The 22,597-nt window shown below is 39.7% G+C and overlaps 3 protein-coding genes and 6 non-coding genes across 9 annotated transcripts; 2 read left to right on the forward strand and 7 right to left on the reverse strand.

Annotated features, from left to right (window-relative positions):
• The first annotated feature begins 1,926 nt into the window (after positions 1-1,926).
• Positions 1,927-12,056, forward strand: chmp5a (charged multivesicular body protein 5a). Its single transcript, XM_063461569.1, has 8 exons — positions 1,927-2,087; positions 2,444-2,548; positions 2,639-2,685; positions 4,235-4,328; positions 4,592-4,663; positions 6,281-6,389; positions 11,138-11,253; positions 11,588-12,056. Exons 1-8 carry the CDS (start codon positions 2,019-2,021, stop codon positions 11,636-11,638), a joined length of 663 nt encoding a protein of 220 aa, XP_063317639.1. The 5' UTR covers positions 1,927-2,018; the 3' UTR covers positions 11,639-12,056.
• trnar-ucu (transfer RNA arginine (anticodon UCU)) lies at positions 7,427-7,518 on the reverse strand. Its single transcript is given in 2 exon segments — positions 7,427-7,462; positions 7,482-7,518. It is a non-coding gene; the product is annotated as a tRNA-Arg (tRNA).
• On the reverse strand, positions 8,016-8,107 carry trnar-ucu (transfer RNA arginine (anticodon UCU)). The gene is given in 2 exon segments: positions 8,016-8,051; positions 8,071-8,107. It is a non-coding gene; the product is annotated as a tRNA-Arg (tRNA).
• trnar-ucu (transfer RNA arginine (anticodon UCU)) lies at positions 8,210-8,301 on the reverse strand. The gene is given in 2 exon segments: positions 8,210-8,245; positions 8,265-8,301. It is a non-coding gene; the product is annotated as a tRNA-Arg (tRNA).
• On the reverse strand, positions 8,404-8,495 carry trnar-ucu (transfer RNA arginine (anticodon UCU)). The gene is given in 2 exon segments: positions 8,404-8,439; positions 8,459-8,495. It is a non-coding gene; the product is annotated as a tRNA-Arg (tRNA).
• Positions 9,523-9,614, reverse strand: trnar-ucu (transfer RNA arginine (anticodon UCU)). Its single transcript is given in 2 exon segments — positions 9,523-9,558; positions 9,578-9,614. It is a non-coding gene; the product is annotated as a tRNA-Arg (tRNA).
• Positions 12,057-14,323: 2,267 nt separating the features above from the next.
• On the reverse strand, positions 14,324-14,415 carry trnar-ucu (transfer RNA arginine (anticodon UCU)). The gene is given in 2 exon segments: positions 14,324-14,359; positions 14,379-14,415. It is a non-coding gene; the product is annotated as a tRNA-Arg (tRNA).
• A 1,396-nt stretch (positions 14,416-15,811) lies between these two features.
• bag1 (BCL2 associated athanogene 1) lies at positions 15,812-18,570 on the forward strand. The gene is made up of 7 exons (XM_063461462.1): positions 15,812-15,925; positions 16,551-16,679; positions 16,768-16,850; positions 16,937-17,050; positions 17,144-17,251; positions 17,348-17,410; positions 17,512-18,570. Exons 1-7 carry the CDS (start codon positions 15,889-15,891, stop codon positions 17,599-17,601), a joined length of 624 nt encoding a protein of 207 aa, XP_063317532.1. The 5' UTR covers positions 15,812-15,888; the 3' UTR covers positions 17,602-18,570.
• Positions 18,571-18,632: 62 nt separating this feature from the next.
• On the reverse strand, positions 18,633-21,848 carry myl12.2 (myosin, light chain 12, genome duplicate 2). The gene is made up of 4 exons (XM_063461463.1): positions 21,734-21,848; positions 19,656-19,863; positions 19,326-19,487; positions 18,633-19,158 (listed from the first exon to the last, which is right to left on the reverse strand). The coding sequence occupies exons 2-4, from the start codon at positions 19,837-19,839 to the stop codon at positions 18,986-18,988; spliced, it is 519 nt and encodes a 172-aa protein (XP_063317533.1). The 5' UTR covers positions 19,840-19,863; positions 21,734-21,848; the 3' UTR covers positions 18,633-18,985.
• Positions 21,849-22,597: the final 749 nt, after the last annotated feature.

Raw genomic sequence — 22,597 nt, forward strand, 5'->3', positions numbered from 1 at the left:
CAGATATTCTGTGACAGTTAAGAGGTTGGGATGGATGTTGTTGATTCAACGATATATAACTTTGTAATGCTTTGTAATGCAAATCATAATCAATAATTGCAACAGATGAGAAAAAATAAAGAATATTTGGAACACTGGATAGACACAAATGAAAAATGTTATCCTGCTGATGAGGCTGTGAGATGAGAAAATTGTCTCGTAGCTAAAAAGGAAAACTTAAATACACCGAGAATGAGCTTGGAGCGACAAAGGCAGCTCCCCAACTGCAGCCACCACACAGCCAAGAATGAGCCACTTTATTTTTCAAACACTATCATCAGCTGTGCAGGTTTTTATTACAAAAGGACTGTTTGGGGTTTTTTTTTCATTATTTCTACAGTTGCCATTTGTGAAAGGCTTCCAGATGAGGTGGCCCTCCTTACAGCAGCTGACAGCTATAATGGTGCACAGATAAAAGGGATTCTGAAGGATTTTAGAGGCAAATTAAATCAGTCAGTCCTTAGGTGGATTGTTGAAGCTGACAGCTATAATTACAAAGATTACTGCATTTTTCTACTCGCTGTCTCCCAAGGTGCAAGTGCATTTGCAAGCCATTACATTTAGCCAGGTTCAGTAATAAGCTCTGCCTTCTAATAAGGATTGAACAGGTGCCTACTCATTGCTTGCCTCATAAGCCATATGCTAAAAATGAAAGTGCTGGGAAAACAGAATTATGTGTATTAGATTATATGTAATTATGTCATATTAACAGGCTATTAACAACTGTTTAAAATGGCACCCAGTGAGGACATAGATATAGATATCTTACTACATGAAGACTGGTTTTGGGATGTTATGAAAGGTAAATGGAGTGCTGGGGAGGAGTTTTTGAAGAAGGAAGGAGCCAAAATGTCAAAGCAAGTGTCATGCGTGCTGATCCATGATAAATATAACTAGAGACATTTTTCAAAACCTGCCGACCCAAAACAGCATTTAGCCTCCGTCACATTGTGTTTGACACCCCAGAGTTAAATCATTAAATTAATCAAAAAAGAAAAGACATCTCAGAATCCCTCAGATTTGCCTTGTCCATTGGAGTCACCATTCATCCATTCATCTTTTTAAGCCCTAATCCTCCTCAGCTGACACTGGGAACAGATTGGACTGTCCATCACAGCTATACAGCCAGTTAACCTGACATGCATGTCTGTGTATTGTATGGGGAAACCAGAACACCCCAGGAAAACCCACTCAGGCACATGGAGAAAATGTAAACATGCAGTGACTACAGCTGACTAGCAGGTTCAAATTCTTGCTCTGGGTAGGCATTGCTAATAAGTGCACCAGCATGCTGCTCTGTTTGAAGTAATGATTCTATAAAAAGTTACATATAGCCCATTCTTTGAAATAATTTTTAAAAATGTAAAAGTCTAAAAACTATTACAGGAACCAGGAGGAATTAATTTGCATGACTTCCACCTTTTCCCCACATGGACTGGAATGCAGGACCTGAATACTTGTACCACTGAGAATAGATATGTAAAGCATTAGTAATGAAATTTACAACTTACAAATCCTGAATAAAAGATGCCATATTATAAAGCAGTACCAACCTTTCTATAACTACTCATTTCAATGGAATTTTACTCTGTAGAGAGCAGTTTTTAGTCTTTGGGGATTATACATTACAATCAATAAATAATAACATGCTCTTGAAAGAACCAGATTAAAAGATAAAATATAAAATCTAAGTAAAACCTACATTTGTTGCCATTTTATTTGCAGTGGGGGAGTAACAAAGCCTGATGGTGGATGCAGTCTGTGGGGACAAAAGGTTCTCCCTGGAAGCTGCAGTGCCTCTGCTCACCGCTAAGTGGCAATAGCGCGTCTAAAATCTCATTGGTCACAAGCGTTTGCACCAACCAATGGAAATCTTTTGCGTCTGAACCGTTGCTTCCGGGTGTCTTCAATGAAGAAATCTCTTTGCATTTGATGCTTTTTGTGTTTTCTAAGGTAAGCTAAAGGCTGACGTTTAGAAAATGAACCGAATATTCGGACGAGGAAAACCCAAAACGCCTCCTCCGAACCTGTCGGACTGTATCGGCACTGTGAGTACTGTCAGCCTGTGAGCTTTTGTTGTTTATGTCCATATTGTGCGACCTAACGGTAGCGGTGCTTAGCTAGCATGGTTACAAAAGGCTTGTCAAAACAGCATCCGTGCCAACTAGCTCAGAGGCTACAGTTAATCAGCACTTTGGGCTGGAATAAAAGACATTCAGCCTCGGTTGGACTGTGAAGTAGGGATGTGTTTGTTAACCACAGCTCTCAATTATGTTCCAAGCTTTCACCTCTCTTATTTTTTTCCTCTAATGCACCCACATACAGGCTTGGCGTTTTAGCACAGTGTTTTGTCTGCCAGGACGCTGGAAATCATTACCTCTAATTGATCTCTTCCTCGCTCCAGGTGGATGCGAGGGCTGAGTCCATTGAAAAGAAAATTGGCAGGCTAGATGCGGAACTCTTGAAGTACAAGGATCAGCTGAAAAAGATGAGAGATGGGCCCTCGAAGGTAGGACACATGGTGTTAACTTTGGGTGTTTAAAAGGCTAGAAGACAAATACATCGATGTTATTTATTTATTTTTTGCTTTCAATTGCAGAACATGGTGAAACAGAAGGCAATGAGAGTCCTGAAGCAGAAGAGAATGTGAGTTCTTCACTGTGCAAACATCTGTATGCTTTATCTCAAAGATGTGAGCACGATAGCCTCTCTGATACATACACACACACATATATAGATAGATAGATAGATGGATAGACATAGTGTGGATGTTGGTAAATAAGGGGAAAGTTTTAATACGTTAATATTTTGGAGATTAGGTTGAACAAAAAATTAAGCCTGTAAACTAAAATCATCTAAACAAAGGTTTATTTCACTATACGATTTAAGTGAATTGCAGGTACTGATTTGTGACAGAAAGATAGCAGCAATAGTGAAAGGGAATGTTTATAAGATGGTTGTAAGACCCGCTATGATGTGTGGTTTGGAGATCGTGGCACAGGAGGTCAAGCTGGAGGTGGCAGAGTTAAAGTTTTCGAGGGTTTGTATTGGAAGTAACCACAGGGACAGCTCAGGTTGAGCAGTTTGGAGGTGAAATTAAAGAGTCAAGGTTGCAATAGTTGGGTGATGTCCAAAGGAGGTCCAGTTGAATATATTGGACAAAGGATGTTGAATATGGAGCTGCCAGGCAGGAGTTAAACAGGACGACCACAGAGGAGGTTTATAGATTTAATGAAAGAGGACCTGCAAAGGGTTGGTGTGACAGAGTAGGGTGAGATAGAGGCAGGTGATCCGCTAAAGGGAGCATCTGAAAGAAGAAGAAGCCCTTACAGGTAAAGACGAATACATCAATGCATGGAGTGTTGAATGTGAAAGAAAACAAAACACGACTCTCCTCCTACCAGATCTGCCAACCCAAAGCATCGTGAGGAGGTAGTAAAAGTGAGTTCTTATATAAGTAGTGAGCAAGTGAAATAAATCAGGCAAATGTGGAGAGACAATTGAAGTCAACTATTTAAATGTCTCACACAGGAATTATTGTGTCATATATCTATCATAATAATAAAAACTGCTTTGTTTAGGGCTGTAACTGGTGATTATTAACATCATAGATGTCAAACCTAGGGCTAAATATTTTTGGCTCTCTAATTGGAGCTGCAAAATTTCGTAACAGCTCACATGTCATATTAAACAATCAGGCTCACCGCCACAGTACCTCAAAGCAAACAAGCTTGCTAACACTGAATGCAACAAAGAGTGTAAGCAAGCTGAAGATCGTCATTCGATGAAACTAACAGAACCAAATTATCTGCAAAAAGCAGCAGCTTATTTGATTATAGTGGCAGCTTGGTCACATTGCTTCCATTAAGGCAGACTTGTTCCCAGTGGTGTTTCACTTGGCCAGTTTTGTCCTTTGTCACCAATTTTGTTCATAACTTTCACAAACAAAATTTCTCGGTGCAGCTAAGAGGTCAAGGGCATTAGGTCCATCTGCAGATGCAATCTATCCTTTTTGCAGATGATGTGGTTCTGTTGTCTTTATCAAGCGACGACCTCCAGCTCGCACTGGGGCAGTTTGCAGCCAACTATAAGACGGCTGGGGTGTGAAAAGCTCTTGATTTTACTATAACATAGGAGTGTAATAATGTATGTAAAGACTCAAATGTATTAAAGCATCTGTATTGTTTTTACATAGGTATGAAGGTCAAAGGGAGCAGCTGGCTCAACAATCCTTTAACATGGAGCAGGCAAACTACACGATCCAGACATTAAAGGACACCAAAACAACAGTAAGAGTCACACAGCATGACTCCAAGACTCCAACTTTTTAGTTGCTGTTAAGCACTTTTTTCCAAATCACAGCTTTCATACGTACCAAACATCTAGATTTCTGACATACTATATTGTATCGCTAAGCTTTTGATTTTGTCCATTCATTAAAAAAATCTCATTAGAAAGTTCCCTGGTTGTGGTAGTGGATGTGTTCATATTGTCTGTACCTGATGAGAAAATGTTGTCAGTGACCAAATCCACATGTATTTTTTGTCCCCAGGTGGAGGCCATGAAGATTGGTGCCAAGGAAATGAAAAAGGCTTACAAGGACGTCAGACTTGATCAGATTGATGTATGTTTGTCTAAACCAGAGCTTCCCAAAGTGTGGGGCACGCCCCCTAGGGGGGGCGCAGAGCCATTGCAGGGGGGGCACAGTATGAAAAGGGGAAAAAAAACAAAACGCTTAGACACTGCTAGCACGGGGCGCCCACACAAACGCAAAGCAGGAGATGAAGCATAGCTGAATATGTTTCCAAACCAACTTCATTCTAAGCCAAAGACTAGAAAATATGGTGAAGCATATCTTCCCTTTGGTTTCACCTGCACAAGTGCCAAGGTAGGTCTCCCCTGCAGAATTGGTTTCCCCTTCGTCGGGAGCACGCGCTGGGCTGTTCACGGACAAACAGGATCCTACGTTCTTGATTTTTAGTTCGCAAACACTTGTTGTAATGACTAACTACTCCTGACATTTTGGAGATGTTAGCTCTTTATACAGTAAAGTTACAGCGGGATACAAATAATATCAGGCTGATCCTGCCACAATTTCTTGCCCCGGTTCAAATCATGGACTAACAGTATCCCACAGTTGTTTATGTTTTGAACCCATTTTGGACAGAGATGCATTTTTTGAAAAATGTATTGATAGCAATGTTGAATATTATTACACAGAAAAAAAACAACTACACGTTAAATAATCACACCGTGACGCCTCTGCCTTTCTAAATTGAGGGACAGTAATTGCATGTGTATATGTGAGCGTGTAAAACCTGAAGATAGTCAGATTAACAGTAACGGTATTTTGTCTCTGCCATTCTGCAATTCATCTCATGTAAACAATAACGTGGCGCACAGCGTGACGTGAAAAAAGGCACATACCTTTGACGTTGCGTGACAAACTCTGTATTCCTCGTCCACACGTAAACGCAAAAAAGGAGTTTTTCGGTGATTCGAAACGCCGTTTACGTGTGGACGAAACAGCTGCGCTCTCAAAAATACCCGTGTAGGCGTGGACGTAGCGTAAAAGAGTTAGTAGTTTATTTTATTACTACCTGTCATTTATTGCAGATTACTTGTATTTGCTTAATTGTTTACTAAATGTTTGAGGTGTGAAATAAACCGCAATGGAGCAAAATATGGGTATGTGTGGTTGGAGGATGTGTTTGTGCGTGTGCGTGCGTGAAGGCGTGAACATTTTTCTTGTTAAACAAAGGGGGCCTAGCAAAAAAAGTTTGGGAACCACTGGTCTAAACTATGAATGCAGTCATTAGCCAAAAATGGGGAGATACTTGAGGCCAGGAGAATTGCTTACTGTAAGAGAATTGCGAAGCATCAATTGTAAGAAAAATCACCTCACATTACATCACATTTCTGCAACACTTACACTGTACTCTTAGCAGCAGCCAGATTCAGCAATTTATCAGCTCTTACTGTATAATTAAACTTGCTCTGATTTCAGAACCCTGCAGTAACAAAATGGGTTAATAGTTTTGTTTAAATGAGGTCTAATCAACACACTTAATAGGTCTCATTTATTTTCAGTGCCCCCTGCTGTTATGTGATTCTCTCTTCCTATTTGTGCAGCAGTCGATTAAAAACTGATGAAATTAAAATTATGATTTTATATGCTGGATAAAAGTTAAACTCTCACAGTTGAGGCATTAAAAGTGAACACAAGTATTTGGACTTCCAGGATTTACAGGACCAGCTGGAGGACATGATGGATGAAGCCAATGAGGTACAAGAAGCCCTGAGCCGCAGCTATGGCACTCCAGACATCGATGAGGAGGATCTTGAAGCAGGTAAATGTACATTTTGTTGGCAGTTTTTCATTTAGGGTGCATTAAAGTGAACAGTCGCAGTGTTGTGACCAGTGTTGGGCAAGTTACTTGAAAAAAGTAATCAGTAACTAATTACTAAAGACTCAGCAGTCCTGTTGCTCTATTTTCACCTGTATAGCAGGCGGATGTTTGCCCTGGTGCAGGTGTGCCGCAGCAGTCAGTGGAAGAATCCGCGAGTTTGTCTGTGAATTTCCCATTCCGTTGCAGCGTACTCGGTGCTTGCTCGGAAGTTTAGGGTTTTTTTTGCTGTAAAAAGAAGTTTTCTTCCCACGCAGTGAACAGCGGACGCTAATGTTTTTGTCACTTTTTACGAAATCAAACTCAAAGTAAGGTCAGTACTTCCACGCTTTAAACGCTGCACGCTCATACTCTCTGCGTTACTAAAATCACGGTTTTAGTAACGCAGTAACGCAGCATGCTTACGGGAAAGTAACAGTAATCTAATTACCTTTTTTGCAATAGTAATCCCTTACTTTACTCGTTACTTGAAAAAAGTAATCGGTTTACAATAACGCGTTACTTGTAACGCCTTACTGCCCATCTCTGGTTGTGACACATAAATATGTCCAGTGACATATTTTGTGGGTGGAGCCATTGTGACCAAACATTTTTTTGTTTGGTTTTTGTGGAACAGACTGATGTATTACCTATAGCTAGAGCGACGAACTTCAAATATAGCCATGTAATGAAAATATAGCCATTCCCTATGGTATCAGCATCCATCCAGAGAACATGCAAACTCCACACAGGAAGGCCAGCTGATTCAAACCCAGGACCCTCTTGCTGTGAGGCAATGATGTTAACCACCATGACACTGTAAGCCCAACCCAGCTGTTATAGGGCAAGAGGCAGGGTATATCCTGGATATGTTACCAGTTTATCACAGGACATTTGTGGTATAAGACAATGATGCTAACCACCCTGCCACTGCACTACACCACAGAGATGTCAACTCTCTAGATGCATCTAACTTCCATAGTGAGGAAAAGTTAAACATTTGACTCTAGTGGGACTCGAACCCACAACGTTTGAATCACTCCTTAAGTGTATGCTTAGAAGTCCAATGCGCTATCCATTGCGCAACAGAGCCAGATGTGTGACCTTGTCCTGTGTCACTTGTTGACAGATCAGATTCCTCTGTGAATTTGAAGCAGCTCCTGTGTACAGAGTTTCCCTTGAATAAAGGAATAATGACGGAACAAAGTCTGGACTTTCTGGATCCATGAATGCCTCCTCTGTTTTCACACGTCCATTCAGCTTCTTCCACTTCTCTCTCACCAGTCTATCACAGAAATGCAATTAACCTTTCACACTAATTAACCTAACTTGCAGAATACCTGGATGCTCCAGGTAATCCCACAGTCATCTCTTATTTTTGGTTCTGGAGAGTGGAAATTCCCTCTTGGATGCTAAAGTCTCAGATTATGTGCTGACATCACATCTGAGTGATTAGCTTCCATGGATAGTGGTGTCTATACAGATTTGTTATTTGAGACAGAAAATTTTCTTGTAGTTTCAGTATTAAGATGTACATGACTTTAACATTAATAAAACACATGTAACTTCTACATTAAGAAGTTAGAGGTTTGACTCTGGTGGGACTCGAACCCACAACCTTTGAATGACTGCTGAATTGCTTGCTTAGAAGTCCAATGCGCTATCCATTGCGCTACAGAGCCAGATGTGTAACCTTGTCCTGTGTAGTAGTTTCAGTATTAAGATGTATATGACTTTAACATTAATAAAACACATGTAACTTCTACATTAAGAAGTTAGAGGTTTGACTCTGGTGGGACTCGAACCCACAACCTTTGAATCACTGCTGAATTGCTTGCTTAGAAGTCCAATGCGCTATCCATTGCGCTACAGAGCCAGATGTGTTACCTTGCCCTGTGTAGTACTTTCAGTATTAAGATGTACGTGACTTTACCATTAAGAAGAAACATGTAGCTTCTACATTAAGAAGTTAGAGGTTTGACTCTGATGGGACTCGAACCCACACCCTTTGAATTACTGCTGAAGTGCTTGCTTAGAAGTCCAATGCGCTATCCATTGCACCACAGAGCCAGATGTGTGACCTTGTCCTGTGTAGTACTTTCAGTATTAAGATGTACATGACTTTACCATTAAGAAGAAACATGTAGCTTCTACATTAAGAAGTTAAAGGTTTGACTCTGGTGGGACTCGAACCCACACCCTTTGAAATACTGCTGAAGTGCTTGCTTAGAAGGCCAATGTGCTATCCATTGCGCCACATGTGGTTTTTCCTGGTTTACTTTTTGTCATATGTGATCTGACCATTTAAAAAAGTGGTATGTTAAAATTTATGTTGAAGTGACTCCAATGGACTGAGTTTCCCTTGAATAAAGGAAAATCTGGACTTTGAAGATCCATTGATTCCTCCACAGTTGTCAGCCATCCATCCAACTTCTTCTATTTATCGGATTCAGGGTCGCTGGGGGCACTGGTGCCTATCCCAGCTGTCATAGGGTGAGAGGCAGGCTCTACCCCTGGTCAGCAACAGGTCACCAATCTGTCACCCCATGTGCGACTTGGGACTGTGGTAGAACCCACGCTGACACAGGGAGCTCTCCTCACAGAAAGGCCACAGGCTGGAGTGGAACTCAGAGCCTTTTTACTATGAGATAACAATAGCAATCTTAACATGAACTAGAGTAACCGATTTAAAAGCCCAACCTCAAGAAAAATGCTTCATGTAAACACACCAGTCGGAAGATTCTGAGAAATCCAGACAGTGGCATTTATTTCCATCAAAAAACACAGTTTCTTCTTCTACTATTTCTAGGAAGTTAGACAATTTGGTGCACGCCATTTCAAACATTTGATGCATGTTTATGCACATCATGATCTATCTACCCAAGTTTGTATCAACAAACTGCTATTTGGTTCTTTTTCATGCTTCAGTGCTTCTAATACGCTAATGAAATAGTGACTAATGTAATGTAAATATCTACTAAAGGTGTTGGCTTGTCAATGACACACCTTATATATGCAGACTACTTATATTAGGCCTAAAAAGCCAATACTACTTTCTGATGATGCATGTAATTTCTACATTAAGAATTTAAATGTTTGACTCTGGTGGGACTCGAACCCACAACCTTTGAATCACTCCTGAAGTGCTTGTTTAGAAGTCCAATGCGCTGTCCATTGCGCCACAGAGCCAGATGTGAAAGGTTGGCCTGTGTCATATGTTCTTAAATCTAATTCCTCTGTCAATTTGAAGCAGCTCCTCCATAATTTTCCCTTATAAAAAAAAAAAAAGAGGGAACATAGTCTAGACTTTCTGGATTGTTGCTAGAACCTAGCCCAGCTGTGATAGGGGAAGACACAGGGTACACCTCAGATCTGTCACCAGTTTATCACAGAGTTACAGTCAACCAGATACAAGCACCCACACAAACGCCACACATATGTAAACTGTCTAATCTCTTATTTGGTTTTTAAGCAACTGGAGAGTGGAAATCCCTTCTTGTATGCTAAAATCCCAGACCTCAATGCTAAGTTATTAGCTTCCATGTATAGTGATGAGGACTTCTTATTTGAGTTAGAAGTTGCCTTGTAGTTCCGGTCTTAAGAATTACATAACTTTTACATTAAGAAGAGGTTAAAAGTGTTGACTTTGGTGAGACTCAAACCTACAACCTTTCAATCACTCCTGAAGTGTGTGCTTAAAAGTTCAATGCGCTGTCCATCGCCAGATGTGAGAGGATGCCCTGTGCCATTTTTTGTCAAATGTGATCCGTCCATTAAAAATGTGGTAATGTGGTAAATAGTGACTAAAGTAATTTAAAAATATACTAAAAGTGCTAGCTATTGCATAGACATGCCTTGTCTATGCCGACTTGTTATTTGAGGCTTAACCCAGTAACTAAAATGCCTTTTTGTTAGATGCATCTAACTTCCGTAGTGAGGAAAAGTTAAAGTTTCGACTCAGGTGGGACCCACAGCCTTTGAATCACTCCTTAAGTGTATGCTTAGAAGTCCAATGTGCCACAGAGCCAGATGTGAAGGGTCTTGTCACTTGTTGTGAAATCTGATTCCTCTGTGAATCCGAGGAGCTTCTGTGGACTGAGTTTCCCTTATATAAAGGAAAAAAGAGGGAACAAAGTCTGGACTTTCTGGATCCATGGGTGCCTCTATTGTCCCATCCATTCAACTCCTTCCGCTTGAGGGTTGCTAGAACCTATCTAAAATGACTTTTAGTTACTTTCTGAAGATGCATGTAACTTCTATAGTAAGGAAAAGTCCAAGATTTGACTCTAGTGAGACTCGAACCTACAACCTTTGAATCACTCCTGATGTGTTAGCTTAGAAGGTCAGTGCGCTGTCCATTGTGCCACAAAGCCAAATGTGTGAGTGTGTCCTGTACCACTTAATATCCTTTTATTAAAACTGTATTGCTTGTTTTTAGTGAATGCAAGGCAATGTTTTATGATCCTGTATTTAGGCACATAAAATCTCTTTTTCAGGAGATACACTAGCACTGTTGTTTGAATTCTGTTTCATATCACACTCGTTCTCTGCCTTCTTTGCCTCTTGGGGCTCTTTCTCAGATTTCAGCATCCACAATGTGGAGCTTCCAGGACAGCTCGGATCTCTTTTTATTGGAGCTAAGACCTCTTTGCTAGTGTGTAATTTGAGCAATGATCTGGAGTATTACAGTGACAGTACCACTGTGGTTTCAGAGCTGGATGCACTGGGTGATGAGCTGCTGCTGGATGATGACACCTCCTACCTGGATGAGGCCTCAGCTGCGCCGTCTATCCCTGAGGGAATCCCCAGTGACAGCAAGACAAATAAGGTGACAGTCTACAGAGCTCAGTTTTCATGACATGAAGGGCAGGGTTGTGGAAAATACATGAAAGTAAAATAAAAAGTAATCATAAAGAATTTTTTCCTACTTCAAAATGGACCTTTGGGGGGTGACTGTGTATGTAAGCAAACTATTAAACCTGCCACGAATTCTGGTGCCAGTTTCTAATCCTGTGTATGTGTTTGGTAGATTAGCTATAATGTGCAAAACTAAGTTTTTTCCAGTCCACTCTATTGTTTAAACACAAACCTGCTAAGTGAATAACACTTGAAATGTAAGTGTTTTGCTCATGGCTGATGTTTTTTTCTTCTTTTGTGTTCAGGATGGTGTGCTCGTGGATGAGTTCGGCCTCCCTCAGATTCCTGCCACATAAACAAGAAGCAAATAAAAACAGCTGCACTCGAACTGAAAACACTTTTATATGTAGAGTAACATTTATACATGCAAAACCATTTGACGTGAGAACACTACGATTTGGAGGCTGTTCTGGTTTCAGGTTGTGTATTGTTACTTCTACCGTGCTGGCATGTGGCCTTGTAACATACTAAACCTTTTTTTTTTAACATAATTCCCTTCATCTTCTCTCCCTTTCATCATCAACAGCTTGTCTGTGTCGTTCATTAGTGTTCCTTAGTGTTTATTTATTTCTGTTTGTTATTAATTTTGTGTGATTTTTAGTCACTAAGGTCGTGTCTGCATTCTCAAAAGTGGAGGTTATTCACACTTGGGCTGTTTAAAATATCTGCAGGGTTATTTGAAACATGCAAAATAAAAATGTCTGTTTTAAATCAGCTGTGAGTTCTTAATTTATGGTGTATTTGTTCATCCTCCTCTATCCTGTTTTTAGCTCTTAAGTAGACATTGCTAGTACCACGTTGCTGTCAGCCTGTTTTAATTCTCCTTGGCATAGATTCAACAAGGTGCTGGAAACATTCCTCAAAGATGTGCTTCATCCATGATGTGAATCTCCTGCTCCACCACATCTGGAGTCCATTTGAGTACAGCGAACTTGCTGTCATGTTCAGGAAACTAGTTTGAGATGATTTGTGAGAAACAGCCATCAAAGGATGGATGCTTTTCTGTGGGTGTGGTCATAAAGGGATGGATTTGGTCAGCAACAATACTCAGGTAGGCTGAGGTGTTTAAACGATAAGTGTGTCAAGAAAGTATCCTTAATCCCATTACACCACGAGCAGCAGCCTGGTCTTTTGAATCAGGCATGGTGGATCCACGCATTTATGTTGTTTACACCAAATTCTGATCCTGTTTTTCAAACTTCTACTCTCATTTTTGATCAGAGATTTTTGTAGCCTCAGTTTCCTGTTCTTAGGTGACATGGAATGGTACCAGGTGTGGTGTTCTGTTACTGTAACCCATCTGCTTCAGGCTTGAGAGCTCTTGGCCATACCTGGATGGCAAGAAGTGGACCTTTCATTTTTTCTGTTGCCATGCTATGATCAGTGTGGCCATTCTCCTCTGACCTCTGGCATCACTGAGTCATTTCCACCTGGAGAATTGTCGCTCACTGGATGTTTTCTCTTTTTTGAACCATTCTCTATAAACCCTAGAGATGGTTGTGTGGAGAAATCCCAGTGGATCAACAGTTTCTAAAATACTCAGACTAGCCCGTCTGGCAGCAACAACATACCACATTCAAATTCACTTAAGTAGGCCAAAGTGGTTTACATGCCACTTTGGCCTTAAGTGGGCCGTACCAGTGAAACGCCCCTTTCTCTCGGTATAAAGTAGTTTAAGTGCACTACTTAAACTACTCTGAGATATCTCAGCATAAGAAGTGCAGTTTCAACAGTGCGTCTTGTTTTTCTCTCCATGATAAAGAAAATCTGCTGTACACAATGAAGCAAATGTGTCAGCACAACTCTTTGGGCTTAAATTGTAAAAAAAAAAAAAAAATCAAATTATGGGAAAAGTTCTGCCCAAACTGTCATGTAAATAGAAATTACAGTTAAAGGTCCAAAATGTATTTATGTTTCCAATTGTGTTTCAGATTGAAGTCTTCTTTTTTCTTTTTTTTTTAGATTGAGGCCATTTTTCGCATTACTGCCATTTGATTGGCTGACTACATATTTGCATTCACAAACAATGGCTAATATACCTAATATATACCACATAAGTGACCAGTGAATGTTTGTATTATTGGGTCTATCTTACAATATAAAGCGCCTTGAGGCGACTGTTGTTTGGGTTTAGTGATGTGTAAATAAAACTAAATCGACTTGAATTGTAAATATCTTATATAGTTACTCTAAACCTCAGCACTTCAAGCAAATCCCTAAAAGTGCCTTACAAAGGATTTTCACCCTGGTACAAATAATCTTTTATTCACAGTTAACAAGTAACTGTTCTTCACTTATAAGGACATTAAAGTGATTTGGAAACAGCCTGGTATTACCAGCAATCGAGTTACACATGTGCTCTGTGGGACACGAACCTACAACCTTAAAAACTTTGTTAGCGCTGATACAGAAACTACAGACAATCACATTTGTGAAACAGCTAACGCTATCATGACTCTGCGTTAGTTTATCTGTTTTGTTTTGTGTTCTTTAACATCATGAATTCAGACCTATTTTGGCCATGTAAAAAATCATTATAGATTTGTAATGTTATAATTGTTGCAATGTCTGCTCCCCCACTGGCCACGTCTGTCATCACGTTTTTTAATCTCAGTGACACTTTTTACCTGCATAAATAAAGGGTAAGTAAAAGTGATTGCAGCTTCTACCTAATGTTCTTTTGGCTCAAAATGATTTTAAATATTCTTAAGAGACATGTCTGAGATATGTTTCACAGATTATAAGTTAGCAAGTCACTTACAGTTTAAACAGCGTAAACAAATTTTTCAGCCCTTGATCCTCAGCTGTGGGAGACGGGGATGTGATAATGTGAAAGACACGAAAGCACCGATGAGCTCGGGCACATAACCAAAGACGTATTTAGAAACACTATGTAAGCATGATATCAGCAATTAACGAGTAACCGTGACTTAGTAAGGGTATTGAGATGATTCGGAGGACAGATGGTCAGGTTAAAAATGCGACTCTGGTGGGACTCGAACCCACAACCTTTGAATCACCTCTCAAGTGCTTGACTAGAAGTCCAATGCGCTATCCATTGCGCCACAGAGCCGGTTGGGAAAGCGCTCTTGGCGCAACATGACCTGACACGTCAGACATACAGACATTAATTATTGCTTTAAAAAGCTTTACTGTAGCAAAACTCTACACACTTAAGCTAAATGTATTTACGTCTGTCAGCAGAGTTTCATCGAAGTGTTATAAGAAATCAAGTTGCGCTGTAGACTTCGACTCGCGTTTTATGACTTTTGTGTGCAGCTGTTGTGTTTGTATTTGCTGTTCCGCTTTTTTTAAACAACTAAATAAATAACAAGTCTGATAAAATTAAATAATAAATACAGTAATAAATAAGTAAAATTAAATTTTAAAAAAAGTGAGAGAAAAGAAAAGAAAAAAGGGGGTACTTCCGGTGTTCAAGCTTAACTGGTGGTCGTGCTGATCGGTGAAGAACCACAAAAGTAATAGGTCCAGATGTGTCTAGTCGTAGATTCGTCACATACATTGACACCTCTGGTTGTAAAAGTTTTGAATGACCAACATGCGTGGGATAAAAATCCAAGTGACTTCTTCGGTCTCAGCTGACTTTAGGTTTCCCCAATCTTATAAACAGTACATTTGCATAATGATTGAAACTAGCACCACTGAAGGAACAATGGGCTGGGAGGTCAGTTCATTGATCATTAATATGTAAATTCTCATGACCATTGATCAACCTGCAGTCAGCTGAGACTGAAGAAGTCACTTGGATGAGTGACTAAACGTTTCTCCCACTGAAAATGCTACGTCCAGATAAACAGAATCAGCTTTTGGGGATTTACCTACCTGGATGATTGAGCATGCATCAAGATATTCTCACTGTTGTATCTACTCTGTGTGGTAAAATATAATTAATCCAATTAATTTCTGATGCACTCTTGGACATATCTCTCTTGAAAAAGACAGGAGCTTCAATTACACTTTTTTCGTGCATAAATAATGATATGTAAAAGTGACTTTGCCAAAAACCAATTACAGCTTCTTTGTTGTGACAGGAATGTTCTTTCAGGCTCAAAATTACTTGATACCATTGATGAAAGACGTGTTTGAGATATGTCTCTCATGAATGGATTATAGGCCAACAATTTAAATATCAGAAATCATTTTTTAGCAGATAATCTTGGCTTGGTCACCTGAGAGAGGGTGTATGATATTGAAAGACCCCAAATCCCTGATGACCCCGGGCAGATTCCCAAAGATGTATTTAGAAAAGCAATGTGCATGTGCATGAACTGGTGATTTTATTTATTTATTGTTAATTAACTTATTACATATAAATGATTTTTGGTAAGCCACATTTTTAATCCAGTCAAACATTACATACACTGGTAGCCCTGGGCTATTTTTCGTGGATTTTCTGCGAGAGGAACATATGGAATAACACCACTTAACGCGATCACCAGTTAAACTGTAACACCGGAAGTAGTTAGCAATAAGCAACAGTTAGCTTTGCGTTTGATGTTGTGATTAAAGGACGCCGGAAAGCAAAATGTCGGAGCAAACGATAACTATGACAGTCGCATACGGTAATAAGATTTCGGCTACATATTACACCATAATCACCACAAAATAGAAGTAAAAATTGGGGTTCGTTGTGGCTAAAGCTAGCTAGAAACGGCTCAGCTTCTGTAGCTCTTCTCCACAGACTGTATGGTTGTGTAGCTTTAACTTAGTTCCCGCTGGTTATGTGTTGTTCTTCAGTAACAAATTAAATATATAAACTACTGTAAATATCAGCATTTATTAAACACGTTTATGAAGAATTGTGTAGCTGTTGTAATTAGTTTCGTTTGAAGACACGTTACAGCACATTTGGGAAACAGGATGGCTGCTGAGAGAAATTGTATTGTTGCCAATCGCTTGTTAAATGTTTTGTAATTATTTTTCCTCACACGTCAGTGAAACAAAATTTTGCAACCCATCGTTAAAAACTGAACCAAACGTGCGCGATAGTTTCTGAGATATGCCGCATGTTCTGTAATTTGATGGGTGCAAATACATTTAAAGTCTTTTTTATTATTGTTTTTTAATCCTGGTAGGTGACATTTACTTTCTGAATAGCACCGATACAAGACAAAAGGGTGACAATGATAACTCCCAATCCTTAATAGCTTGAGAGCTGTGTAATATTTATTTATTTTCCTATTTCAGGATCCTCTAAGCACAGCATCACGCTAACAGGCCATGAGGATGGAAAAGGACCCACCGTTAAAGACCTGTCAGATGCTCTCGCTCAAGCCACCGGAGTCCCACCTGCCTCTCAGAAACTTATCTTTAAAGGTAGACTTTTAGTCTTCTTTTTTTTTTACACTCAAATGAGGCCTAATGTCATATATCAGGTTTTAAAGTTGTCTTTTTTTAATTTTAGGGAAGTCACTGAAAGACATGGAAGAGAGCCTTTCCAGCTATGGAATAAAAGAAGGCTGCAAACTTATGATGATTGGAAAGAGGGTAAAGGACATTTATACATGTGCTACATCTCTGGTGCATGCCTGAATATGTGCATTTGCAAAACACTGATGATAATCTCTAAACAGAACAGCCCAGAGGAAGAAGCTGAACTGAGGAAACTCAAAGACATTGAGAAATGTGTGGAGCAGATGGCCAAGAAGCTGGAGAAGGTAGACGGGGAGTTGACTGGACTGAAAAATGTAAGCAATCATATGTCTTTTTGTTTTTTGATAATATTTCTCTTCTTTTGTCCCATCTTCTAATGTATTATTGTCACCCCTATCCTATCACAGGGCTTTCTCGCCAAAGACCTCCAGGCAGAGGCCTTGGGTAAACTAGACCACAGAGTAAAATTAGCAGCTGAGCAGTTCATGAAGATCTTGGAGGAGATAGATGCTATGGTAATGCTATTTTAAGCGTAAGCATCTATTTTGAGTGTCTGCTTTAATCGTGTGTGTCATGTATAGCAAACCATCAAATTGCTCCTCTTTTAACAGAGTGTTCCAGAAAATTTCAATGACTGCAGAATGAAGAAAAAAGGACTTGTAAAAACAGTGCAGGTTAGTGTGTTTGATTGTTTTTCCCTCTGACAAAACAATCATGCTTTATTTGAAAACTACTGAGAATCAAAATAAGTCTGATCTTTACCATATGTCCACAGGATTTTCTCGCCCAGTGCGACAAGATCGAGGCTTGTATATCAGACCATCTATCAAAGATCCAGTCAAAAAACCTGGCTTTGGCAGAATAGTGAAGTCTCTTTTGTCACTTATTCTATACATTGCTCTGTGAGCAATGACAAAGTGTGCAGAAAGCTTCAAGTGTGAAGCAGATCCTGGTTTATTTATTGCTGGTGTGAAGCAAATGATCAAGTGGAAAGAAGGATGCTGGTTATCAGGAATGATGTTGGATACATAACACAAGCAAATCCTCCTGGTTCAAGACAGATACGAAGTGCCGTCTGAGAAACTTTAACCATGAACTTGCAGGAAATGGATCAGATGCCATTTTAATTAGCTAAAAGAGCTGTCAATGCCAAATATCTTAAAAACCCCCGTTTGTTGCCCTGTATGTCTCTAAAACATAATGAGTTTTGTTCCTCATTGTGCACAAGCTGCAGTGAATGATTTATGATCAGAAATATATAGACACACTGTTTAATTGGGGAAGTTCCAAAAAGCAATATCCACTCAGGATAGTGGATTGTTCCCATTGGGCCACAAGAGGCTTATTATGTTGTGTGATAAACATTTATTGTCCTTATGGGTCTGAATGGGTCACTGTTCCCTGGCTTTTACCTGCCATGCTGTCTTTTGAGAACAAGCAATCAACTAGCGACCTTGTATAAGGCGTACCCTGCCTCCCACCCCCATGACCGTGTATTGTGAAAAGTGGTTAAGAAAACTGATGAGTGGATTTTCCAATATGAGTCTGGCACTTGTGAGACTGGCAAATTTTCTTCATCATATGTGATGATAAGCAAAATTTATTTGGGTTTTAAACTGATTGGCCCAGAGCAATAACAGCAAAATTATATCTTACCACCTTCTGCAGCCCTAGCTCATACAAGTAAAAAAAGAAAAGGTTAGTACTGCAGGAGTGTCCATATATCGCATGTACTATATTCAACATCAAGAATCCTAAGAAATCAAGCACCTTTAATAAATCCAGTGGCTGATCCTGAGTGTTCATGTATCTTTGAATCTTGTGCTAACACTGATGCATCATATCGAATTCTTCTGTTTTAAAATAAAACTTTAAAAAAATAAAGAGCACTGGTGATTTGTCTCAGAATACATTTTAATCTCCACGCTTATTCTATAAAATACAGCTGATTCATTTGCAATAACAGACATCTGGTGTCAGTGTATTTCCAGCTTTATCCATGGGGGGCTTTTTAATACATCTCCACTAGCTTATAGAGACCCCCTAGTAGTGTTATCACAGATGTGCAAACAAGCTTTCAAAGTAGGATTGGTTGGAGGGACCCAGAGGTCCAAAAAGCAGCTTAAACAAATGAGCTTCAGTAAAGTAGACCACAGTAAAGCTTTGTCATGAGCCAAATTACAGGACATAGCTTTCCTAACTTGAATGGAAACTCATTAAACATAGACATGGAGTAAAGAATGAACCCACTAGTCATCCTTATCCTTTGCACCGTGTTTCAGAATACGTGTGAATGCTACATAGTTGAAATTGCCTTTTTTATCAATGGGCGCCTCGCGGAAGAGCTCGTCCACTTCTTCGTCTGTAAACCTGTCACCCATAGTGGTGAGCAGCTCCCGCAGGTACTCCTCCTGAATCACACCTGTGTGAAGAAACAATTTCACTCTTGCAGGTGCTTCCTGATGTTAGCACTGAGCAGATATCTTCAAATTAAGCACTTACTACAAAACAATGTCTCTACATGCCAGAGTCCGAGACAAATTCACATAAAAAGATGCGAAACTTAAACAGTTGAACACATCAGCTCACCTGTGCCCTCCTCGTCGAAACAGGCGAAAGCGTTACGGATCACTTCCTCTGGATCTGTGCCGTTCAGCTTCTCTCCAAACATCGTCAGGAACATGGTGAAGTTGATTGGGCCAGGTGCTTCATTCATCATGGCCTCCAGGTACTCATCTGTGGGATTCTTACCTGGGAAAAACCTCAAGGTCAGAGTGACTCTAACCTGCTAACCACATTTAATGATTTGTTTTTAGAAAAAGATTCAAATCTTTTAACTTCTGAATACAAGCCCCAAATAAGTTTTAACTCCATAAGACGTTATCACTAACTAAATATGTGTAAATAAATCAAGTTTACCTAATGAGGCCAGCATGTCATGAAGGTCTTCTTTGTCGATGAAACCGTCCCTGTTTTGGTCGATCATGTTGAAAGCCTCTTTGAACTCCTGGATTTGAGACTGATCAAACATGGCAAACACATTGGAGGTGGCACGCTGAGGACGCTTTTTGGTGTTCTTTCCCTTGGCCCTTTTGCTTGACATGTTGGCAGGTTGTTAGTCCCTCTCCTGTAATACAGGAACATGAAAGTTGTCAGCTTGGATCAAGCAACACGTTCAAATGAAAGATTCATTCACATTTTTTTCTTATCTTGACTTCATTACTGACGCTCTCCATCTGGTGAAAGTTCCTTGGTTACACTGGCTATTAAGTGTCTTTAGATTATTTACTGTGCAAGCTATGAACTGGAAGGTTAATGCAGGTGAGTTCAGGCAATGCATTTAATACTAATGTAAACTTACTAACATGGTTACAAGATGTTGGGAATTCAATTTTCAGCCAGTTTGGTTGACACTACTATCATATTGTCATATAACCTCCTAATTTACCTTTTTTAAAAAATAAAAAACAGGTTTATTCCTGTTTTGTTACTGCTCTGCAAAATAATATTTTCTACAGTAATAAACTGCAAGACAAATGCTTCATATTTGCAATTTTTATGAAAACAGAAAGAGGTATTGAAACACATCAAACTACATGGCTTTATGCCCCAGCATCTAAATATTATACACTCAGTGGCCACTTTGTTAGGTACAACTTTACATTAACACAAGTATGTAGTCAACCAGAACATCACGTGCCACCAACTCAGTGCAGTCTCTTAACCAAGCAGACTTGGTTAGGAATGTCAGATATAGTTCAAACTGAGCATCGGGGTGGGGGACATTTTGATATTGGTGCCAGATGAGATGATGTACTCGGATTTTCCCCACACAACCATTTCTGTGGTTTACAGAGAACACTCTGAAAAAGAGAAAATATCCAGTGAGCAGCAGTTCTTTGGGTGAAAATTCCTTGTTATTGCCAGAGGTCACAGGAGAATGGACAGACTGCTTCAAGTTCAAAGGAAAACAACGGTAACTAAAATATCCACTTGTTACAACCAAAATAATCTGTGAACACACAATGCATTGAACCTTGAAGCAGATGGACTACAGCAGAAGAAGACTGGACTTCTAGTGCCACTCCTGAACAGGTTACAACACACTGACTCACTAAAACTCTAGAAGACTGGAAAAATCTTCCCTTTTCTGATGAGTCTAGTTTTCTGCTGTGGCTTTTAAATGGCAGGGTCAGAATTTGACATTAACAAGCATGGATCTATCCTGCCTTGTATCAACAGCTCAGGCTGATGGTGGCAGTGTATTGGTGTGGTGGATATTTTCTTGGCACACTTTGGGCTCCTTAGTACCACCTGAGCTTCATTTAAAAGCCACACCCTATCTATTGTTGCTGACCAGGTCCACCCCTTTATGAACACAGTCTTCCCATCTTTTGACATCATGGATGTGCACCAGAAAAAATTTTGTGATGGCATCCTGTCTATATGGACCAGCATACCTGTAATATTCTGTAAGCATCTTTTTCAATTTATGCCTTGAAGATTTAAACGAATTCTGACAAAAGGGGGTCCAATCCAGTAATGGGTGAACCTAACTAAAGAGTATGATTAGTTTAGCTCAGTCTATGATCACTTACAACGGATATATGCACTCGGTACTTGTTTTGTGATACGAAAGCACTTAAGTGGTCATTTGTTTACTGGATATTTGTGTTATTAGATCAATATAATTTCGAATTATGCTCACCTGTCACGCAATAACATAATAACGCAAATATAGGTATTGACATGTTGTTTACATCACTCATATTTGAGCTGTAGCACACACGCACTACATAGCGTACTGCAGGAATCACACATAATGCGAAGAAAACCCCTTAATTATTTGCCAGCTTTGCCAGCTAGCCCTTTGCTGACCTAAATAACTGACTGACCAGGCTAGCCTTAGCGAGCTAGCAGAGATTTATTCACAAGAAAAACACGAGTCCTTAGTCCTCAAACTCTGCAGCTTCATAAACATAAAATAAATCGCCTACCTTAGAAAAAAACGTATAATTTCTAGGCCCAAAAAGCTGCACACACAGCTACCACAGCATCCACAAGCTGATGAAGAGGAACATCAATGTTTTATTTCCTCTTGCCTAAACTGACCAATGAGAGTGAAGTTGGAAGAAACCAACAGTCTGGAATATTCCACGCCTTGGGTTTGTTTACGTCCCCCTCCTCTTCTTGTTTTGGATGAAATGACCTACGTACTGCATGTGGTAATAATAAATCTATGATTTATACACTGATACGATTATAAGTACATCCTTAATTGAATCATGTTTTTATATTTGTCCGGACGACTAATAATGTAGTCAACATATGTCACCACTAGGTGGCAGCAATTACTTGCATGTCCAAGACGTTTGTTTGAATTAGCCGAAATGGTTAATGAGTCTTTGTTTTCAATATTTAATAAGGAAGTTGAACCACTACATATTTTTTCGCGCAGCGGAATAATAATGGATCGATTTCAAACAAATAAGCTAAACTATGATCTAAGGGAAAGTGAAAAGTTTAAAACGTAACAGCATTGGTGTTACAGTTGGTCGGTGGATGATATGATTGTACTAGGTTAGCAGGTTTTTGTTTTTTAAGACTGAGAACCCGTCCTCTATTGTATTTTCTTTTATTAGTGGCATTTTCTTCTTCTTCTTTTTCCGTTTGTGGTGCAGTTCATATGCCTTTTATTACAGTGAACTGGGTGAAACCACTGGAGTCCTGCATATGCCCCTGAAGTACAGTACACAGCGGAGGGCCAGGCCAAAAAGAAGCTCCTCAGCTCAGCTGGCCCTTCTCATGGTCTCATGGTCTAAATTTAAAGCTGCCCCAGCCTTAAAAGGTCCTGACGGTGT

The sequence above is a fragment of the Pelmatolapia mariae genome, linkage group LG18 (genome assembly GCF_036321145.2).
Source record: "Pelmatolapia mariae isolate MD_Pm_ZW linkage group LG18, Pm_UMD_F_2, whole genome shotgun sequence".
NCBI lineage: Eukaryota > Metazoa > Chordata > Actinopteri > Cichliformes > Cichlidae > Pelmatolapia > Pelmatolapia mariae.

What these genes read in the sequence shown, in the direction of transcription:
- chmp5a (XM_063461569.1), top strand. Translation starts at nt 2,019, where the DNA reads ATGAACCGAATATTCGGACGAGGAAAACCCAAAACGCCTCCTCCGAAC. An exon ending in TGAGAGATGGGCCCTCGAAG is followed by an intron (nt 2,549 to 2,638) that starts GTAGGACACATG and finishes TTTCAATTGCAG; the next exon opens with AACATGGTGAAACAGAAGGC. An exon ending in TCAGACTTGATCAGATTGAT is followed by an intron (nt 4,664 to 6,280) that starts GTATGTTTGTCT and finishes TTGGACTTCCAG; the next exon opens with GATTTACAGGACCAGCTGGA.
- bag1 (XM_063461462.1), top strand. Translation starts at nt 15,889, where the DNA reads ATGTCGGAGCAAACGATAACTATGACAGTCGCATACG. An exon ending in AGTTGACTGGACTGAAAAAT is followed by an intron (nt 17,051 to 17,143) that starts GTAAGCAATCAT and finishes ATCCTATCACAG; the next exon opens with GGCTTTCTCGCCAAAGACCT. An exon ending in TGGAGGAGATAGATGCTATG is followed by an intron (nt 17,252 to 17,347) that starts GTAATGCTATTT and finishes CTCTTTTAACAG; the next exon opens with AGTGTTCCAGAAAATTTCAA.
- myl12.2 (XM_063461463.1), bottom strand. Translation starts at nt 19,839, where the DNA reads ATGTCAAGCAAAAGGGCCAAGGGAAAGAACACCAAAAAGCGTCCTCAG. An exon ending in TGACATGCTGGCCTCATTAG is followed by an intron (nt 19,488 to 19,655) that starts GTAAACTTGATT and finishes GGTTTTTCCCAG; the next exon opens with GTAAGAATCCCACAGATGAG. An exon ending in TTTCGACGAGGAGGGCACAG is followed by an intron (nt 19,159 to 19,325) that starts GTGAGCTGATGT and finishes TTCTTCACACAG; the next exon opens with GTGTGATTCAGGAGGAGTAC.